The sequence below is a fragment of the Taudactylus pleione genome, unplaced genomic scaffold (assembly GCF_031769625.1).
Source record: "Taudactylus pleione unplaced genomic scaffold, aTauple2 ptg000373l, whole genome shotgun sequence".
In the NCBI taxonomy this organism is placed as follows: domain Eukaryota; kingdom Metazoa; phylum Chordata; class Amphibia; order Anura; family Myobatrachidae; genus Taudactylus; species Taudactylus pleione.
In genome coordinates, this window is record NW_028284774.1 from 3,758,051 (window position 1) to 3,774,617 (window position 16,567).

The 16,567-nt window shown below is 43.1% G+C and overlaps 2 protein-coding genes across 4 annotated transcripts in view; one reads left to right on the top strand and one right to left on the bottom strand.

Annotated features, from left to right (window-relative positions):
- Nucleotides 1-1,716, bottom strand: part of LOC148508222 (cell division cycle 7-related protein kinase-like) — a 50,125-nt gene extending 48,409 nt beyond the window's left edge. For both annotated transcript variants that reach the window (XM_088444873.1, XM_088444872.1), the window contains exon 1: nucleotides 1,558-1,716. In XM_088444873.1, coding sequence (XP_088300999.1) covers nucleotides 1,558-1,579 — 22 coding nt within the window. In that variant the 5' untranslated portion in view covers nucleotides 1,580-1,716. The remainder of the gene's footprint in view (nucleotides 1-1,557) is intronic.
- A 180-nt stretch (nucleotides 1,717-1,896) lies between these two features.
- CUNH1orf146 (chromosome unknown C1orf146 homolog) lies at nucleotides 1,897-15,169 on the top strand. 2 transcript variants are annotated; one of them, XM_088444876.1, is made up of 6 exons: nucleotides 1,897-1,936; nucleotides 4,561-4,667; nucleotides 7,366-7,459; nucleotides 9,579-9,747; nucleotides 13,076-13,154; nucleotides 14,920-15,169. In XM_088444876.1, the coding sequence occupies exons 2-6, from the start codon at nucleotides 4,599-4,601 to the stop codon at nucleotides 15,022-15,024; spliced, it is 516 nt and encodes a 171-aa protein (XP_088301002.1). In that variant the 5' UTR covers nucleotides 1,897-1,936; nucleotides 4,561-4,598; the 3' UTR covers nucleotides 15,025-15,169. The 2 variants fall into 2 exon arrangements, with proteins under 2 accessions (XP_088301002.1, XP_088301001.1); XM_088444875.1 differs by having other exon boundaries at nucleotides 4,586-4,667.
- The last annotated feature ends 1,398 nt before the right edge of the window (nucleotides 15,170-16,567 follow it).

The window sequence follows — 16,567 nt, forward strand, 5'->3', positions numbered from 1 at the left end:
GCCATTGCAGACCCTCAAAATGGATATAAGGCTATGTACTGCGGCCTAGTACTTACCGTACCAGGGTCAGGCTGCCATCTGTAGTGGGGTGAAAGATTGAAGTGCTGGAGGGGGCTCGAAATACTTGAAAGCCTAGGGGCCAGGCCATGGGTTAATACAACCCCTGCTTAGACCTACACTCGCTGCTGGACCCTCCCCATGAGGTGCTAGTGACACAAACAATGCTCTCCGGGCTATAAACATAATTGCCAATTCTGCTTATAACAAGCAGAAATGGACTTTTTTTTCCCCCAATTCGCTTTCTTATGGTTGCTTGTTTTTGGACTTATTATGGTTGCAGGTAGCTTGTTTTTAAAGGAAGCTGAGGAACCAGATGAGTCAAAATACTTTATGTGGTATTCTTCATGTCAGGTATGGTTTTAGACACCAGGGTATTTGTAGCAAGGATTTTAAACCAAGTCGCAATATGCTTCCGCGCTTTAACTCAGGAATGTATAACATGGAAGCTTCTTTAGACAATGGAGACTACTTAGGTGAACTTGCTTAAATCCACTTAATACAACTCCTCTTTACCGGTGCGCCTTGTACTTTATCTCGCACAGTGGGCCTGATTCAGAGAAGTACGCAATGCCAATATTTACCCAAATTGAGCGATTGTTTGCCATTGCGTATGTGTGTAAGCTGTACTGTGCACACGCAGCGATGGTTTTGCAATAATTTCACTCGCAGAGCAAGTTACAGGCAGTCAGCGTTTCTGGGAGGTAACGGTGGGTGGTTAGGCAAATGCCGGCATGTTGGGACCCTTTTAAACACCATTTCGGGGGCATGCATAAATTAGCTACGCAGCATGAGAGCTCGCTGCGTGTCAGGAGATCTGCAGTGTTTGCGGCTGTTCAGACTTGCTGAATATGAAGCATGACTGCCCAAACCGCGTCGGTTACTGTTTACATTGGTGCGTGACATCGGACGAATATGAGGGCAGCAGTGGGAGTCTCAGGGAAGCTTTGGAAAAATTAGCAAATTATCGCAGCTGCGTTCTGTGCAAAATCACAGATGTGATTGCATCATCATACATCTCTGAATCAGGCACAATGCGCCCCGCACTTACCTCGCACTGTGAGCGGATAAATATCATTGTAAAGACATTTAAGGAAGATTGAATAAATCTGTATATGTATTTTAATAAAATGACTAAACAATAGTTTGTGGTTTTCATTAATCTCCCCACTCTCTCTTTTTTAGATTTGTTTGGGTGAGTATTTCATTTCAGAGTTGGCAAGTATGGCTACAGTGTGGTGCAGCTCCCTACTGCTGTACTATGCTCCCTAACACTATGCATCCCTAATATACACACTAAAGATTGATGGTACCTATCAAAGTGCGGGTCGCAACTGCTAAAGCATAATATTAATGTGGAAGCGAGGAAGCAAAGGAACAGTACGGACTCCCGATGCCTTATAGTCAGCAAAAGAAGGCACAATGCGTGTGTATATAGTGACGGTATCATTACTCATTTACATCAATAAGTGATACCACCCCCGACCACATCCTACTGACCTGCTGCGTCGACCCAAACCATAGTCACTGACCCCCGTAACAGCGAAGCGGCCAGAGAACGGCGCCTACAGCAGCTGCGCCCAGCACTCAGTCAGCCAGCCAGAAGTTCCGAGTTCGACGAATCATTTCCTACCCCTAGTCCTAGAACTAATAGAAAACTCCCGCCATGAGCAGAGGGGCAGGGAGCTACGGGCAGACATGCTGCTCATTGGATGAGTCTTCCGAAACGAGTTCCTGTGGTCCAATAGCCGCGTCGCTATTGACATCAGACGGCTTTGGGCGGGGCCTTAGCTGCCCTTATAATAATATCAGTCACTCACGAGTCACTACAACTCGAAAGTGGCGCAATCGCAATGTGGCTGTGCGCAGGAAGCTTCTGGTACTGTAACAACAATAATAATAATTCAATTTAATTATAATAAGGTTTGTGTGAGAACACCAGACGGTCGTCACCTCACTCCCAGGCAGCAATCTTACTACTCATCTGTTTGCACTGTCAAAGGACCTCATTCAGACCCGCTCGCAAGCGGGTCGATGTTTAGGCCCTGCGCATGCGCAGCGGCCACACTGCGCGTGCGCAAGCCCTGGACCGAGAGAGAAATTCTCGCTCCAGAGCGCACTACAAAAGGGGCGGCTGTCGATGGTGATCGACAGCTCGCCCCGTTTTGTAGGCGTGGCGGGAGGGTGGTTTCACAAACGGAGGTGTTCCTTAATTAACGCTTGCCATTTTGTGGGTGGCCGCACTGACCTCAGCAGTGATGTCAGTGGGCAGCTTCCTGCTCGATCAGAGCTGGAAGCTCCCTGGGGCTTGCGGTTGCCAAGACCCAACCTTAGGGTCTCGTCGCAAGCTCCGTGGTCGCGATGGTCTTGACCATCGCGACCATCAACCTGGTCGGTCGCTAAAGCTGTGGGTTGTAACCCACAGCTTAGCTAGCGACCAGGAGGCCTCACTTCAAAAGAGAAGCGGCCGCCCACATTCAGAACGAGCGCTCGCATTTTGCGAGCGCCTCTGAATGAGGGCCAAAGTGTAAACTGGGAGTTACAACGTCACAACTAGGCTCTGTGACGCCTCTGCTGCTGTCACAGCTCACTCAACACTTAATAAAGTGATAGCTTTATAAATGCTATATGAATAACGCAAAGATAATCATAGCTATGAGCATAACAGCAAAGTTGTTTAGTGTTTACTCATCATGGCCCCCATTTATCAACGAAGCATAACCCCTTTAGCGCTCGCTAAAGGGGTTATGTCCTCGTTTCTGGATTTAACAAACTGTGGTAATCAAGATTACCGCCGTTTGTCACAGCATCGTTCTCGCCATCTTTAGTTGACGAGAGCAATGGGGTCCCTATTGATGACAATGGAGACTCTATGCTGCCCTTCGGGCTTCAGCAAAGCCTTCCAAGCACAGCCGAGTCCCCATGTCATGCACAGACAGATCGTCGCGCATGCACATTACACCAGAGCTCCGTTGCTGGCAGCCCAGTGGAGGACTTCGCAGAGGAGGAGGACTTAGCGGGGGCCCCTGTATATTAAGAACCAGCACAGGGCTTTGTTGAGCTAGTCCTGGTTCTGGAAAATCAGGGGACAAAACGAGTAGGGGTCCCCTGAAAATTCCAGAACCAGCACCGAACTCTTTCTAGCGGGGGGATAATGCCACAGCCAGGGAAAACCTTTCACCGGTTTCCCCGGCCAAAGCATTATCCCTGACCGCTAGTCAGTCCAGGCCTACGCATTTTGGCCCCTGTATTTTTTGAACAGGCTTTATAAAGCCCGGGGCTGGTTATGCTTTTGGGGAGGGGGTGCACGTCATTTTTTTAAATTTAAAAACATTTTACATAAGTACACACAGAAACATGTACATATCTCATGGATATGTGCATGTTTCTGTGTTAATCTGACCTGCTCAGGATGTACTGGCTAGCCTGAAGCAGGTCTATTATTTGGGGACTTTTGGTAATCTTTTTTTTGCGAGTCTGAAACAGACACTCTATTACATTGGGCGAGTTGATTGTTTTCAATGTGAAAACATCTGGATGCGAGTTTGAGAATGGAGAGTTTTAGTAACTCTGAAAAATGCGAGTTTTAGTGAACAGACACCCTATTACATTGGAGAGTTGTGAAAAATTGCGAGTTTAGCACCAAACTCGCAATTTACCAAAACAGACACCCTATTACATTTGGCCCCAGATGTTAGACAGTCAATAGGTCGACTGGGACATCAACACACTAAGGTCGACATGTAATAAGGTCGACATGTACAAATGGTCAACATGAAAATGGTCGACACTTTGTTGTTTTTTTTAGCCCTAATCTTCACCTTACCTCTAACCCTCCCCTTGGTACCTCCGGAGCAGACAGCCACAGCACTGAGTGCCGTGTAGTTATGTGGCCTAGCTGGGGAGCATTCCTCATAAGACAGGGAGTCTAGGAGTCTAGTAAACGAGCATTTAGCTTTATTTAGATTGGATAGTACATTCACGAAAGGTAATGGTTAAAACTGAAAGACTGTTGGAGTCAGTAAATCTAGAGTCTCAATGGTGCATAAAACTCACAGTGCATAGGGATCTGTGTCACCGAAACAGAAAGAGATATACGGACAGTCATATTATTAATAATACGTAAATAACTAGTAATTGACCTCAGTCTCCCCACTCTGCCTGATCCATCCCCTTCTCTGCTGCTCTGTTTCCCCACCTCAATACTTACCCCATTCCTGGGAGGTTCTCCTCCTCTCCTAGGTCTGTAAGCTTTAGACGGACAGCACGCACTCCCACCTAAGCGAATTTATATTCTATGTATGTTAAAAAAAAAAAATTTTTAAACGAGCTGTGTCCAACACTGTAGAACTCATTATAGGAAATATATTGTATGCACACAAACAAATGTATTTAAAGTTAATGAGGTCTTAAAAATCAATGTAATACGGTGTTCCATACATATTGTTTGCTTAATGTAACCTGAGGGGGTCTTTTTATATAAATGGTTTGTTGAGTCCACAGAAAGCATTTAGAATATTCTCTACAGCTGACAGCACAAAATGGCCAATCCGACTGCAAAGAAGACTGAGGCCTGGAGCACCACTGTGATTGTGAGCAACTGTTTGCAGGTACTGTGCACTTATGCTGACATTTTAAGGGACACTGGGCCTGACTCAGCAGGGATTGCAAGTGCTAAGATGCACGCACTCGGTCGATTTTCGCGATCTGCGCATACGTATAAGACAGGGCGCGTGCGCAAACCAGGTGCTGCGATTGGGAATGCGATCACAGGCAGTACGCAGACCCTTTACTCAGTGATTGACAGGAAGTGCCGTTTGTGGGTGGTGACGGGGGGCTGGTCGTGCGAACACAGGCATGTCAGTGCGTTTGAACACTGTTGCAGGGGCGTGCATAAATTATCCACAGCGAACCCATACGCAGCCTGAGTACTCAATGCGTGCAGGAAGTTTAGCAATTCCTGCGGGAGGGTCTGGTCAACCACTATTCTGCATATTGGTCCGATGGTTCTCGATTGTACCGATGTTTTCACAATCTTGCACATTATTACGGATGAAGGTAAGGGGGCGCCTTTATATTATGGTACGGTGGCAGTGTGTATATATTCATTAGCAGCGGCCTGGTGAGTGCAATTGCAGACTTGGGATCCCTGCTGAATCAGGCCCACAATTTCCAAAAATGAAAGACCCATTTCTGAGATATAGTAATATGGGATCGATTGTGAAATGTAAAAATCATCAGGGGCGCAAAACTTATTTTACACAGATAAATACACAGTATACTGTATATTGTTGCAAGATCATGTTAGGCAGGGCCGGCGCTTCCATTAGGCAGCTGCCCAAGGGTGCCGGGCCCTGATGGCCTGCCCACTGAGGCTGCTTTCTAGAGGGGACATGGTCTTGCCTCTACCGGAAGCCCATCTACCCCCCCATGCAGCTAGACCCAAGAGTCGCAGGAGACAAGCCACTGCCTGCAGCACCTTAGTCCGGCTCCGGTGACGTCACCGGCTGGCCGACTCTGCCGCTTCGTCTCCACGGTCAGCCTATGGTAGTGGATAGATCCTCTTCCCGTCCTGCCGGCTCTTGCGCTGCTGCGCCCCTCCTCCCATCCCATCCTGACCCCTGAGCCACAGAGGGAGCAGACAGATGTTCTAGCCTGATGACTTCTCTCTTCACTGGGGAGCTATCCACACAGTCTATAGTACAAAGGCTGGCCCTTGAGGACATTAGGAGGAGGTAAGCAGCCTGGAGGAAAATAAATAAATATATATATATATATATATATATTGTGACACAGTTAGGTTAGGGGGTCCCTCTCCTGGGTAGAGGACTCCTTCCTTGCACACACACACTGCAGCAGGGAGGCAGCACACCAGTCTGGATGCAAGTACAAGCTGGTCGGCGCCAGTCTTTATTGTACAATGTCAGAAATAACACAAAGAAAACATAAACGTAAATCCTAGCCCTGTCGGGGCACTAACTTCACAGGTAGTTCCCTCGCTACCAGAACCTGGCAGGGCCTAATGCCCTTGCCAGCAACAACGCACAGCACAGTACACAGATAGGTTTTCCAAGTGTCTCTGAGCAAACTCCCTGTCTGCTCTCCCAGGTGAGACAATCAGCCCTCAACACACTAGGCTTATATTGGCCACTCTCAGGTGGAAACCTTAACATGCCTGTTACCAGGCTAAGAGAACCAAAACCTGCAGTGGCCGTGGGTGGAGCCCTCCCTCTCCTCTCACCCACAACCCCCAGGTCCCAAACCGGCTTTTCAAAAAGCCGAAACTCAAGCCTGCTATACTGCAGAATTTCTCCTGGGGATTTTAAACACATAGGACAGGAATCTGGGATAAATGTCCCTGCCACAGACCACTTTACCAGTGATCCTATCACAATATATATATATATATATATATATATATATATATATATACACATACACACACACATACCTGTAAATATTGCGCATGTTTTTTTACATTTTTTTCTTTGGAGAGGGTGTTTCTCTATTTGACAGTGGCGGCTTTGGAAGATTTAATACGCCACCTCCACACTTTCACCTGAGGGGCTGAAATATGGGTGGGAGGGGGAGTAGGCAGAAGTTTTGCTTAGGGTGCCGAGAAACCTTGCACCGGCCCTGATGTTGGGGGTGCTGTCTCCTGGGGGTAAACTACAGCACTTCTCATGCAGCAGCAAATAACACACTAGTCCAGTGCTGCAGCTAGCTTACCTCCGATGCATGATGGGCACATTGGATGGAATAATCACTGGACACACACATACATACACTCCACCTCTACACAATAATATGCTCACTTCGCATTTCTCCACGGTTATAGAAACCTACACTAACCACGGTTATAGAAACCTACACTAAATAGCTTTTTCATTTTACTTAATGTTTCCAGTTATTATAATTATGGGATAAGTGAAAAAAAGTAGGTACATAATTGTCTAATAATGTGTGTATGTGTATATATTATGTATACACACATACATACACATTATATATAGAATAGAATGTTATACAAACTTAAATGTTACAAAAAAAAATAAGTACCGATTGGTTCATCTATTTTAGCCTCCGCAGTCCTTTAAGAATGTTTATATATTTGAACATGGAGGTTCTTAGGAAAGCTGAGAATAACTACATGAAAAACAAGGAGATACTGAAATCCTTTACTTGGCAAGGCCCAATGCAGAGAATCAGTGGGGCTATGAGTGGACATATAGAGATGTTATGACTTTTTACTGATATTAACACAATTAGGTTGTTGTTATGCTGAATATCACGATGTTCCTTCCACAGGATCATGAAGTGACCACTTCATTGTTGAGCCAACAGCATAAAGTTCGTTTTTCAGAGTCTGTGCAAAGTGGATGTGTTATTTTTCCGCTCTCTGGTATGTTAACTATTGATATGTGTTAAAGGAAAGTACACAGGACTATCTTGTACATCTGCCTTTCAATTTGTTGATCTACAGTAAAACAGAGTGTAAGCTGCAACCCTCCCATTCAGCCCAATTCATCCATATAGATGTTGTAAGGCTTGTTGCAAAACCTCCTAGCTATTCTAGATCAGAACACATCGAACATACAGTATGCCATGCAGTTGTTGGAAAAACTAGAGAATGTCCAATTCTCTCTAATGGTGGCTACCTGCTATGTGCTATCTGTAACCAGCCATGCTAATTTCACCATTGACTGGAGGTGATAAGCTAGCTCCAGCTTCCTAATGTGTCCCATACTTTTTGCTGGAACTAACCGCATCAGACTTCTGTCGTCCACCTGTACGGAGGGTGTCGAACACAAAAAGGAGAATGCTCAAACATTAACGGAATTGTTTACCTAAAATGTGATCTGGTACAACTGCTGGCTTATACTGCATACACTAAATCGGTTATTACAACACCTGGGATCGGTATCGGTTCAAATACCGATGCCAGGAGACCGGCAGCAGTGAAGATCCCGACAGCTAAAAAAGGTAAGTATACCCTTTCCCCCCCCCCTAACCCTCCCTCAGGGGTGCCCTAACCTCCTCCCCTAGTGCCTAACCCCACCCATCCCCGCAGCCTAAGCCTAACCCTACCGGGGGGGGGTGCCTAACTATGAGTCCCCCCCGGGAGCCCCTAACCTAATCCTCCACCACCCCCGCGGCTGTCCACACCCGCCTTACTTTCGTTCGGTATCCCGACATAGGGATAATGATAGGCGTCAGGATTTCGATGCCTATCATTAGACCCCTGCTGGGATTTGACAGTCGGGAAGCTGGTGGTCGGCATTTCAACGGTCAGCTTCCTGACTGCATCCCCAACACCCTTCCTCTGCCAAGAACAGTGTGGACAGTATGTAATATAAGTGGGTAAAAGATTACATGTAACCCAACTGTAGCACTTAGACAAAAATGTACTGAAATTGTAGATAGTGTAAATTACAATTTGTATCTTAGAGAGTGTTGATACTTTCACATATTAGCTGAACCCTCTGGTGCATGGTGTAGCACATTTGATGGTGTCAGCACCCCATGCGAAGGAGTTCCCACGTTGGGTGGGGGGTGGTGGCAGGAGGTCTGTGTCATTTCTATTGTCTATGTCAGCTTTGTAAGTGACAATTAACCAAACATGATTTTTATTTGTACAGAAAAATTGGTCTTGTGTGGCGGTGATTGGTCTAGTATAATGCTCAAGCAATGCTAGCCTTTGTTAATTCTAATTAAATTACACTCTACTTGTCAATTTTAACTCAATGGTTATACACTTGTATTTATTTAATATATTGTGTTCATATGTTTATTACTACCAATACATATAGAGGCCTGATTCTGAGTTAGACACAGCAGCGATATCGAACACAATGGACCGATGTTTTGTCTGCGCATTATTTGAACAATCGCAGTACAGATTCAGACGTACGGTAGCATAAATGGGGGTGGGGGGCTTGCCTTTACAGTAACTGGGATATAACAGGGGGGCTGGCTAAAAGACACAGAGATGTTACATCTTATGGGAGTCTCTGAGATGAGTCACGGAAAGCAGTTACATACAAAGATACTAAACCTCTTCCATAGGAGGCCATACTCAGATGGAGAAACTGTAGCTGCCATACCATAGGGCTGGTACAAGTTTCCATAGTGTGTCTTTACACGCACTAAGCGGTATTTCTACGTCTAAGGATGCTGATGGTTGTCTCCTTGCACAATTGAACGCAATTCCCCAATGCCTATCCAATGATTGGTGGATTCCAATGAAAGTCGATTTCTCTGGGGACCGGGAAAATACAACTTAAAAAAGCCCGGATTCACAGATTCATATATTTTTGGGGTTGGAATAGGTGAATCAAGATTGTCCAACATTTTGGATTTTCACTATCACTTGACTTCGTCATCTGCAGAATGGGGAATTGCCCCAATTAAGTGCAGATGTATGAGCCCCATTACTCCTAGCTCTGAATCAGGCCCTATGAGCTCTTGGACACGTCATTAATTGTTACATTATATCTGATGTTGTTTTCCTCTGTATTAAGGCATAGCCTTTTTGTTGGCAAGCACTCAGGAACTCTTTGGAATGCAGAGAGAAACAGTCTTTGTTAGAATACAACAATTCCGATCTGTTCATAGAAACAGCTTCTTAGTGATAGTGGCTGCTCTCCATGGACCAGAGGAATGGGACTTGATGTTCAGTATTCAGCTGAGGTATATAGTTACATTTCAAATGATTCTTTACTCATTGCAAACCCCTGGCTAGCTTGTGTATTCCCTATTTAAGAAGTGCATTTATCTATGACCAGACATGTTTTGTAAAAGAGTTTGAACAAGGAATACAATGGCATTATTGAGAAAAAAAATCTGATATCATTATCTGAATAATGTTAGGTTGGGTAATTACATTTATTTTTATTTGAAAAACACACAAGCAAAGGGGCAACTTAAATATGTTAGTGTCCCCCACAACTATTTGCAGGAGAGGTAATCTACAACTGTAACACAATAAAACCTTAGCTAGGTTGTGTAGATTAAGGCTAGCGCTTATACTGGGTGCGCAATTGATTAACAATTGGTTTTAGTTCATATTTAGTTAATGTTGTGCCTAAATGAAGATTAATCCTAAAGTTCAGCCTATTTATTTTATTTCACAGAAAAGATTTAAAGATTACCATAACTCTTTTAAGAGGTAATTTTCCTCTTTAAAACAAGGAGTTACAGTATATCTTCCTAAAAAAAACAAAAAAAAAAAAACATCACAACCTATTTTATGGTCTCTCCACCTTCATTAGTAACTTAATGGTAGGCACAAGGCAATTTCCCATTTTATACATTTATTAAAAAGAAACACATCTCACCTCCCTAGATCAGATTCATGGAATGAGCTCTTCTGTCTATAAAATTTAGATTTTCTGGCACTTATGGTTTCAATATATATCAAAATATTGATGTGTCACACTTACAACACTATGAAAAAAGTGCAAAAAGGAAACAGATCACAAAGGTGTAGTGATTAGCATTACTACCTCAGTCATGAGTTACATACCAAGTCATGGCCCATCGGTGTGGAGTTTGTATATTTTCCTAGTGTTTGCATGAGTTTCCTCCTACACTCCAAAAATGGGTGTGGTATATTTTGTACACATTCATCATGTCAACATGCCAGAAATGACCACATTGATATTCATGTTAAAACTGATGAAATATTGACATGATTATAATGTTGACAAAATGTCCCTGGTGGTCTAGTGGTGAGTTACCTGATACGGCAGGTCTGGTGGCTCCATCAATGTCTTCAGGTTCAAGTGGTCAGCTGATGAGGAATTCTGGAAGATCCAGCGGTGAGTATCGCCAATGCTGACCTCCCCTTCCGTAATGTAATCCTCCGCTGCCGGTCAGTGCAGAATGTCAGCATTTCACATGTCGACATTAAGTATGAAGGAATACTGCACATTAATTCATTTCGCATTGGGTGCCTGTTTTTGAGCGTTTTTGTTTTTTCTGATGGATTACGTCAAACCAAGAAAAGAAGATGATGGTAAGTAACTAAAGATACCACTACACTATGAAGAAATTTAGGTTGCTATAGGTGTGAAAAAATCTATAACCTACAGTGGTATACAATCGGGATACCGGCAGCCGGCTTCCCGACTGTCATATCCCGGCTAGGGTGAAATGCCGGGCGTCTATATCTAGACACCTGTCATTTCCCCGATGCCGGGAGACAGGCGCCTGGCATCTAGATCGAAGGGATGCCGGGCGCTGCGAGCGGACAGCTGCGGGGGGGAGGGTTAGGTTTAGGGCACCCGGGGGGGACTTAGGGTTAGGCACTCCCGGGGGGGACTTAGGTTTAGGCAGCGGGGAAGGGGGGGAATAGGGTTAGGCACCACTAAGGAGGGTTAGGTTAGTCATTACTTACCTTAGGGACGATCGGGATTTCGGGATCGGGCTTCCGCTGCCGGGCTCTGCTGATCTGTCGGGCTGCCGCTGCCGGGAATCCATAACGACTCCCATACAGTAAGGTGGCATTATTATATCTATAAAATTATCTATGGGGACTTTGTAATTTACCATCTTTACCTGGTACCCACACTAGGGTTACCATTTATGTTTAGCAAATATCGATAGTTTGCTATTGACGGTCTGCATTTGTTTTTAAGTCGCACAACCTTTAGCACCACTGCCTCAAATTTACACCCTCCTTTCCGTTTATCTCCCCTGCCGTCAAGTGACATCTATCGATGGTTTGAACCATAAATGGATTCCTACCATCAGTGGATAGTATTAAGGGTGCCATTTGTGTAACCATAATATGGTTAACCATTCAATGTTGAACCAACCCATGGGCTAGGTGTGCCAGAATGGGACCCATCCTACTAGGCATTGGGCCAGACATCTCTAAGTGTGGGGGCCCAAAAGGACCAGAGTTAATACTAAGTAGCACAACCCATTAGTGAAGGGGGCTACATGTACTGACAGCGGCATGTATTATAACCTAGCTCTCCTGCAGCCTAACCCTACCGTTGTGCGGCCTAACCATAACCCTCCTGTCCCGCAGCCTAATCCTCCCCCCTAACCTTAATACCTCCACAATCTGTTGGTATTCGGACAGTCGGAATGTCGCTGTCGGTATTGTGACTGTCGGGATGCTGCGATTTTCTTAAATTGTTGCTTGATAAATCTTCTCTCATATGAGATAACAAGGTAAATTAATGTAATGGGGCTGTAGATTGGGCATAAAGTATAAACTGAGCAGTAATACCATGGACAGGAAAATAAATATAGGGGAATTAATTCTAAGTATATGGAAGTTGTACGCTGGTCTTCGGCCTTCGGTCTATATACCAAGAATTGGGCTCTATACTCAACATAAGCAAGTATTACAGTCATTGGCCAGTATGCAAACCATGAAGCGGAATTGTAAACATAGGAAAAGCCATGTGGCTCCACAAACAACTTCACATAATGACTATTGTTCTATTTATAATGAACTGGCAGAGAAAACAACACAGGTGTTGTCCACAGCAACACCACTGATCTCACTGCATGCCCAGACTCAATATTGCTGGCGTCTGACTACAAAGTCTAGCGTGTGGCATTGTGAAATAGCAGTGTCCCAGAGCCATTTGAGGTATTCTCTCTCTGTTCTAGTGCACAGATGTGTGAGCCATCTATTACTTACTGGAACAGAAACCCACACTGTGAATCCAGGGGGTTTATTTACCAAGCATCAGGTTCTAAACCTGGCGCTTCAAATAGTGTTTATGCCTGAAATTTAAACAATGTAATGCTTTGACTAGCTGCGTTTTGCTAGTAAAATCATTGCCCTTGTAAATTTTTGGGCATACACACAATTGGGAGCGCTGGGTTTTAGAACCAGATGCTTGGTAAATAAACCCCATATGTGTGAGTTCAGTAGAGAATGTGTTACGCACCCACAATTTTCATAATCTTGTCACTGACTTTTCGTGCTGTGCTTCCTGTTTACGTCAATCTCTACAGATTAAATATGCTTTATGTTTTCCTATTTATTGAATAGATTCCTTGGAAGTAAATTACGAATAATTCCTGCCCATAATAGCGCAGATATTGTTAAAAGCATTTTAACCATAGCAAAGGTAAGTTTAATATACTGTATGTGAATGTTATATTTTACTAGGTTGCTTGCATTTACCTTTATAAAGTGAACTAGATGTGAACTCCAAAATGCCTTGGGTTTTGGTTTACACCGTTGTGCTTAGACTGTCTAACACAATTCTCCACTCTTGGCAGAAGAACCTGCTAAGTAAAAGCACACCTAGGTTTGGGTGGTATACGGTCAAGAAGTTGACACTCACTTGTTAAATTCCAGCGCTGTAAACACATCATCCAATGCGATCATGGGGGCTGATATTGCTCCCACATCGCATTGTAAATGCAATCACTAATAAATAGGCCCCTAACAATGCTGGCGCTGAGATCCCAAAATGGGTTTAATGCTTCTTAGAGCATTATACCAGTGCTGGTGTCATAACTTTAACCACGCCGCTTACCAGCATGTTCAATGTTATAACAATCACATGGGTAACATTTTGTAAAGGAAAATTAAACCCATGTCGGGATCTCAGCGCCGGCATTGTGAAGTCGACCTTTCTTAGCTAATCCAGTTTGAGTGGAGGTGGTGAAGTTTAAAGAGGTGCACTGTAAAAGAATAAGTATTTAATCAATGTCTAATCTCCTAACACCTTAGTACCAACCCATTCATTAAATGTAATATTAAATGAACGGGCCGCCCGCACTCCCGCTGGACCACCAGAGCAGATAGGTAATAAAATAAATACATTTAATAATAAAATAAATATAATGGCTGCCTGATGATGACATCAGCGGCAGCCGGAGAGGCAGGTAATCTTAAAAACTGAAAAATCCAGCTCATGTCTGAATGGTGCTAGCCGGGAATTTCCCGGGTAGAAATGTAGTGTGAAAGGGGGGTCTCAACCAAATACCCGGGAATTTGCACAGGAGAAATTCCCGAGTCTGAGCAGGAAATTTCCCGGGTCATATGTCTGAAAGGGGTATAATTAACAGTAATAAGATAACCGCCAGTTTAAAGCTTGGGCAAAAGTATTTTTGCAGTGTAAAAGTGGCTGTGCACCCATCTGCAAAGCAAAGATCAGCCCTAAAACTTCTGTAATGTTACTCCCAAAAATGAATTTTTTTTACATGGCTCTGCAAAAGTAGGTGCACTGGTATGCGTACTTCCTACCTAGCAAGGAATTGCCCCCTTCAACTAACACCTCCCACTCATCGGCAAACTAATGATCCTCCATAAATGTACAATCTCACTTTTCAGTCCCCTTTGATTACTTGGAAATGCAGACAACTACCCAAATCAATGTACAAAGCACCAAAGAGGATCTTGTTTTGCGTCCCACTCCCTAAAGGATATAAATCCTCTTCTGACATGAACACTTATTCATAGCTAAAAAGTTACAGGCCATGCTACAGGTGACTGTGCGATATAGGAATACTTGACTTTGATTTTACAAGGGCACATACTGGATATTTGAGGATGTGACCAAATTCAGGGTTTGTGCTTACCTCTTCTTTTCCGGCCATTCTTCTATATAGCCCCACCACATCAGAACACTAGACCATGCCGACAAACCATAGTATTGCATGAGAATAATCACACAGAAATAAGTTTTGGGAAGAGATAAGTGAATTGCATTAAACAAATGTGCTGTACCAGAAGGTAAAACAAGTACTACAGCCAAATTATTTCATATATTCATAGTGTAATATTTGCATTAGATAAGCATAAAGTAATTAATGTAAATATGTATATACAGTATACACTACATCATCAGGAAATGTTCCTAAATGTTATGGAATCTATTACAGGTTACATGCAAACCTTGCCTTGAAAACATACGTGACCGACTACTCCAGGCTAAAGCACACATTGTGGAAAACAGTCCAGTGTGGAAAACACTTGACCAGATATAACACTATGAATGCTAGAACATGTTTCAAGTCAAGTCAATGTCATTTGTTTACTTATATTTTTTTCAAAAGTACCTGTGTGCACTGTTATGGTTTACGTTGGCTTCTTACCGATGTTGATAGACTAGAAAATTAGAATTAAAATAATTTCTTGTAGCAATTACATCAGTTGATTTAAGAACTGCTTTATGTATCTCTGTGCACACTAGCTAGCGAGATTACGGGACTAAAATGTATGAAAAAAAAAAAAGAAGAGTTTTGGTAGCCAATTTAAAAATACAAACAGTTCATGAAATATACATATATTTTTTTTCCTTACTGACTGTTATGGTGCATACACACGGTCAGATTTTTCCTTCAGATATGAACGATAACGATTTAAAAATCGTTCAGTCGTTCATATCTGAAGGAAAATCTGACATATCTGACATACCTGAACGATGGACGATCAACGATGCGCGTTCCCGTTTGTCAGATAACGATTTCTGACATCTGATGTGTTTGCAGTCAGACTTGGACGATTCCATTCATTTTAATGCAGTCAAAAATCGTTCAATCGTTCAAAACTTTGGTAAAATCGTTCAAATCGTTCAATCGTTCATCTGACAAATCTGACAAGTCTGACAAATCTGACCGTGTGTGTAATGGAGCGTACACACGGTCAGATTTGTCAGACTTGTCAGATTTGTCAGATGAACGATTGAACGATTAAACGATTTGAACGATTTTACCAAAGTTTTGAACGATTTGAACGATTGAACGATTTTTGACTGCATTAAAATGAATGGAATCGTCCAAGTCTGACTGCAAACCCATCAGATGTCAGATATCGTTATCTGACAAACGGGAACGCGCATCGTTGATCGTCCATCGTTCAGGCATGTCAGATATGAACGATTTTCCATCAGATATGAACGACTGAACGATTTTTAAATCGTTATCGTCCATATCTGAAGAAAAAATCTGATCGTGTGTATGCACCATTAGGCTGTAAGGTGAATTGTGTATTTTTATTATTTCCCTGGTCTCCTGTGCAGGGAAAAATATAATAGGAGTAGACTTTATTCCAAATTTTGTACAAGCATCAAAGTAATTATTAATCACCTTAATGAATATTTACAAACTTAAAATGTACTGGACTTGAGATCAGTGAAGCTGAATACACACACAACGATTTTTTGACCGATAATCGTTAAACAATATCGTTTAACGATAATCGTTTGAAAAAATCGTTCACTTTCTGAGTCAAATGATGAACGATTATCGTTCATGCGCGTTCACGTTTGTAGTTTGTAGTTCAGTCAGACTTGTCAACTGAACGATTTTCATTAAGGGAATATGCAAAAATCGTTTGTAGTTCATAAAAATCTGACAGATAATTGTTCATGAAAATCGTTCATAAAAATCGTTGGTAACAAAAACGTTGTGTGTGTATGCAGCTTTACCCATTCTTCTATAGACTAAAATAACTTCCTAACTGCAGTGTAAGGATATTTGAAGTTATAATATAGCATGACCTCATGCAATGGTGTCATCTTCTAGCACC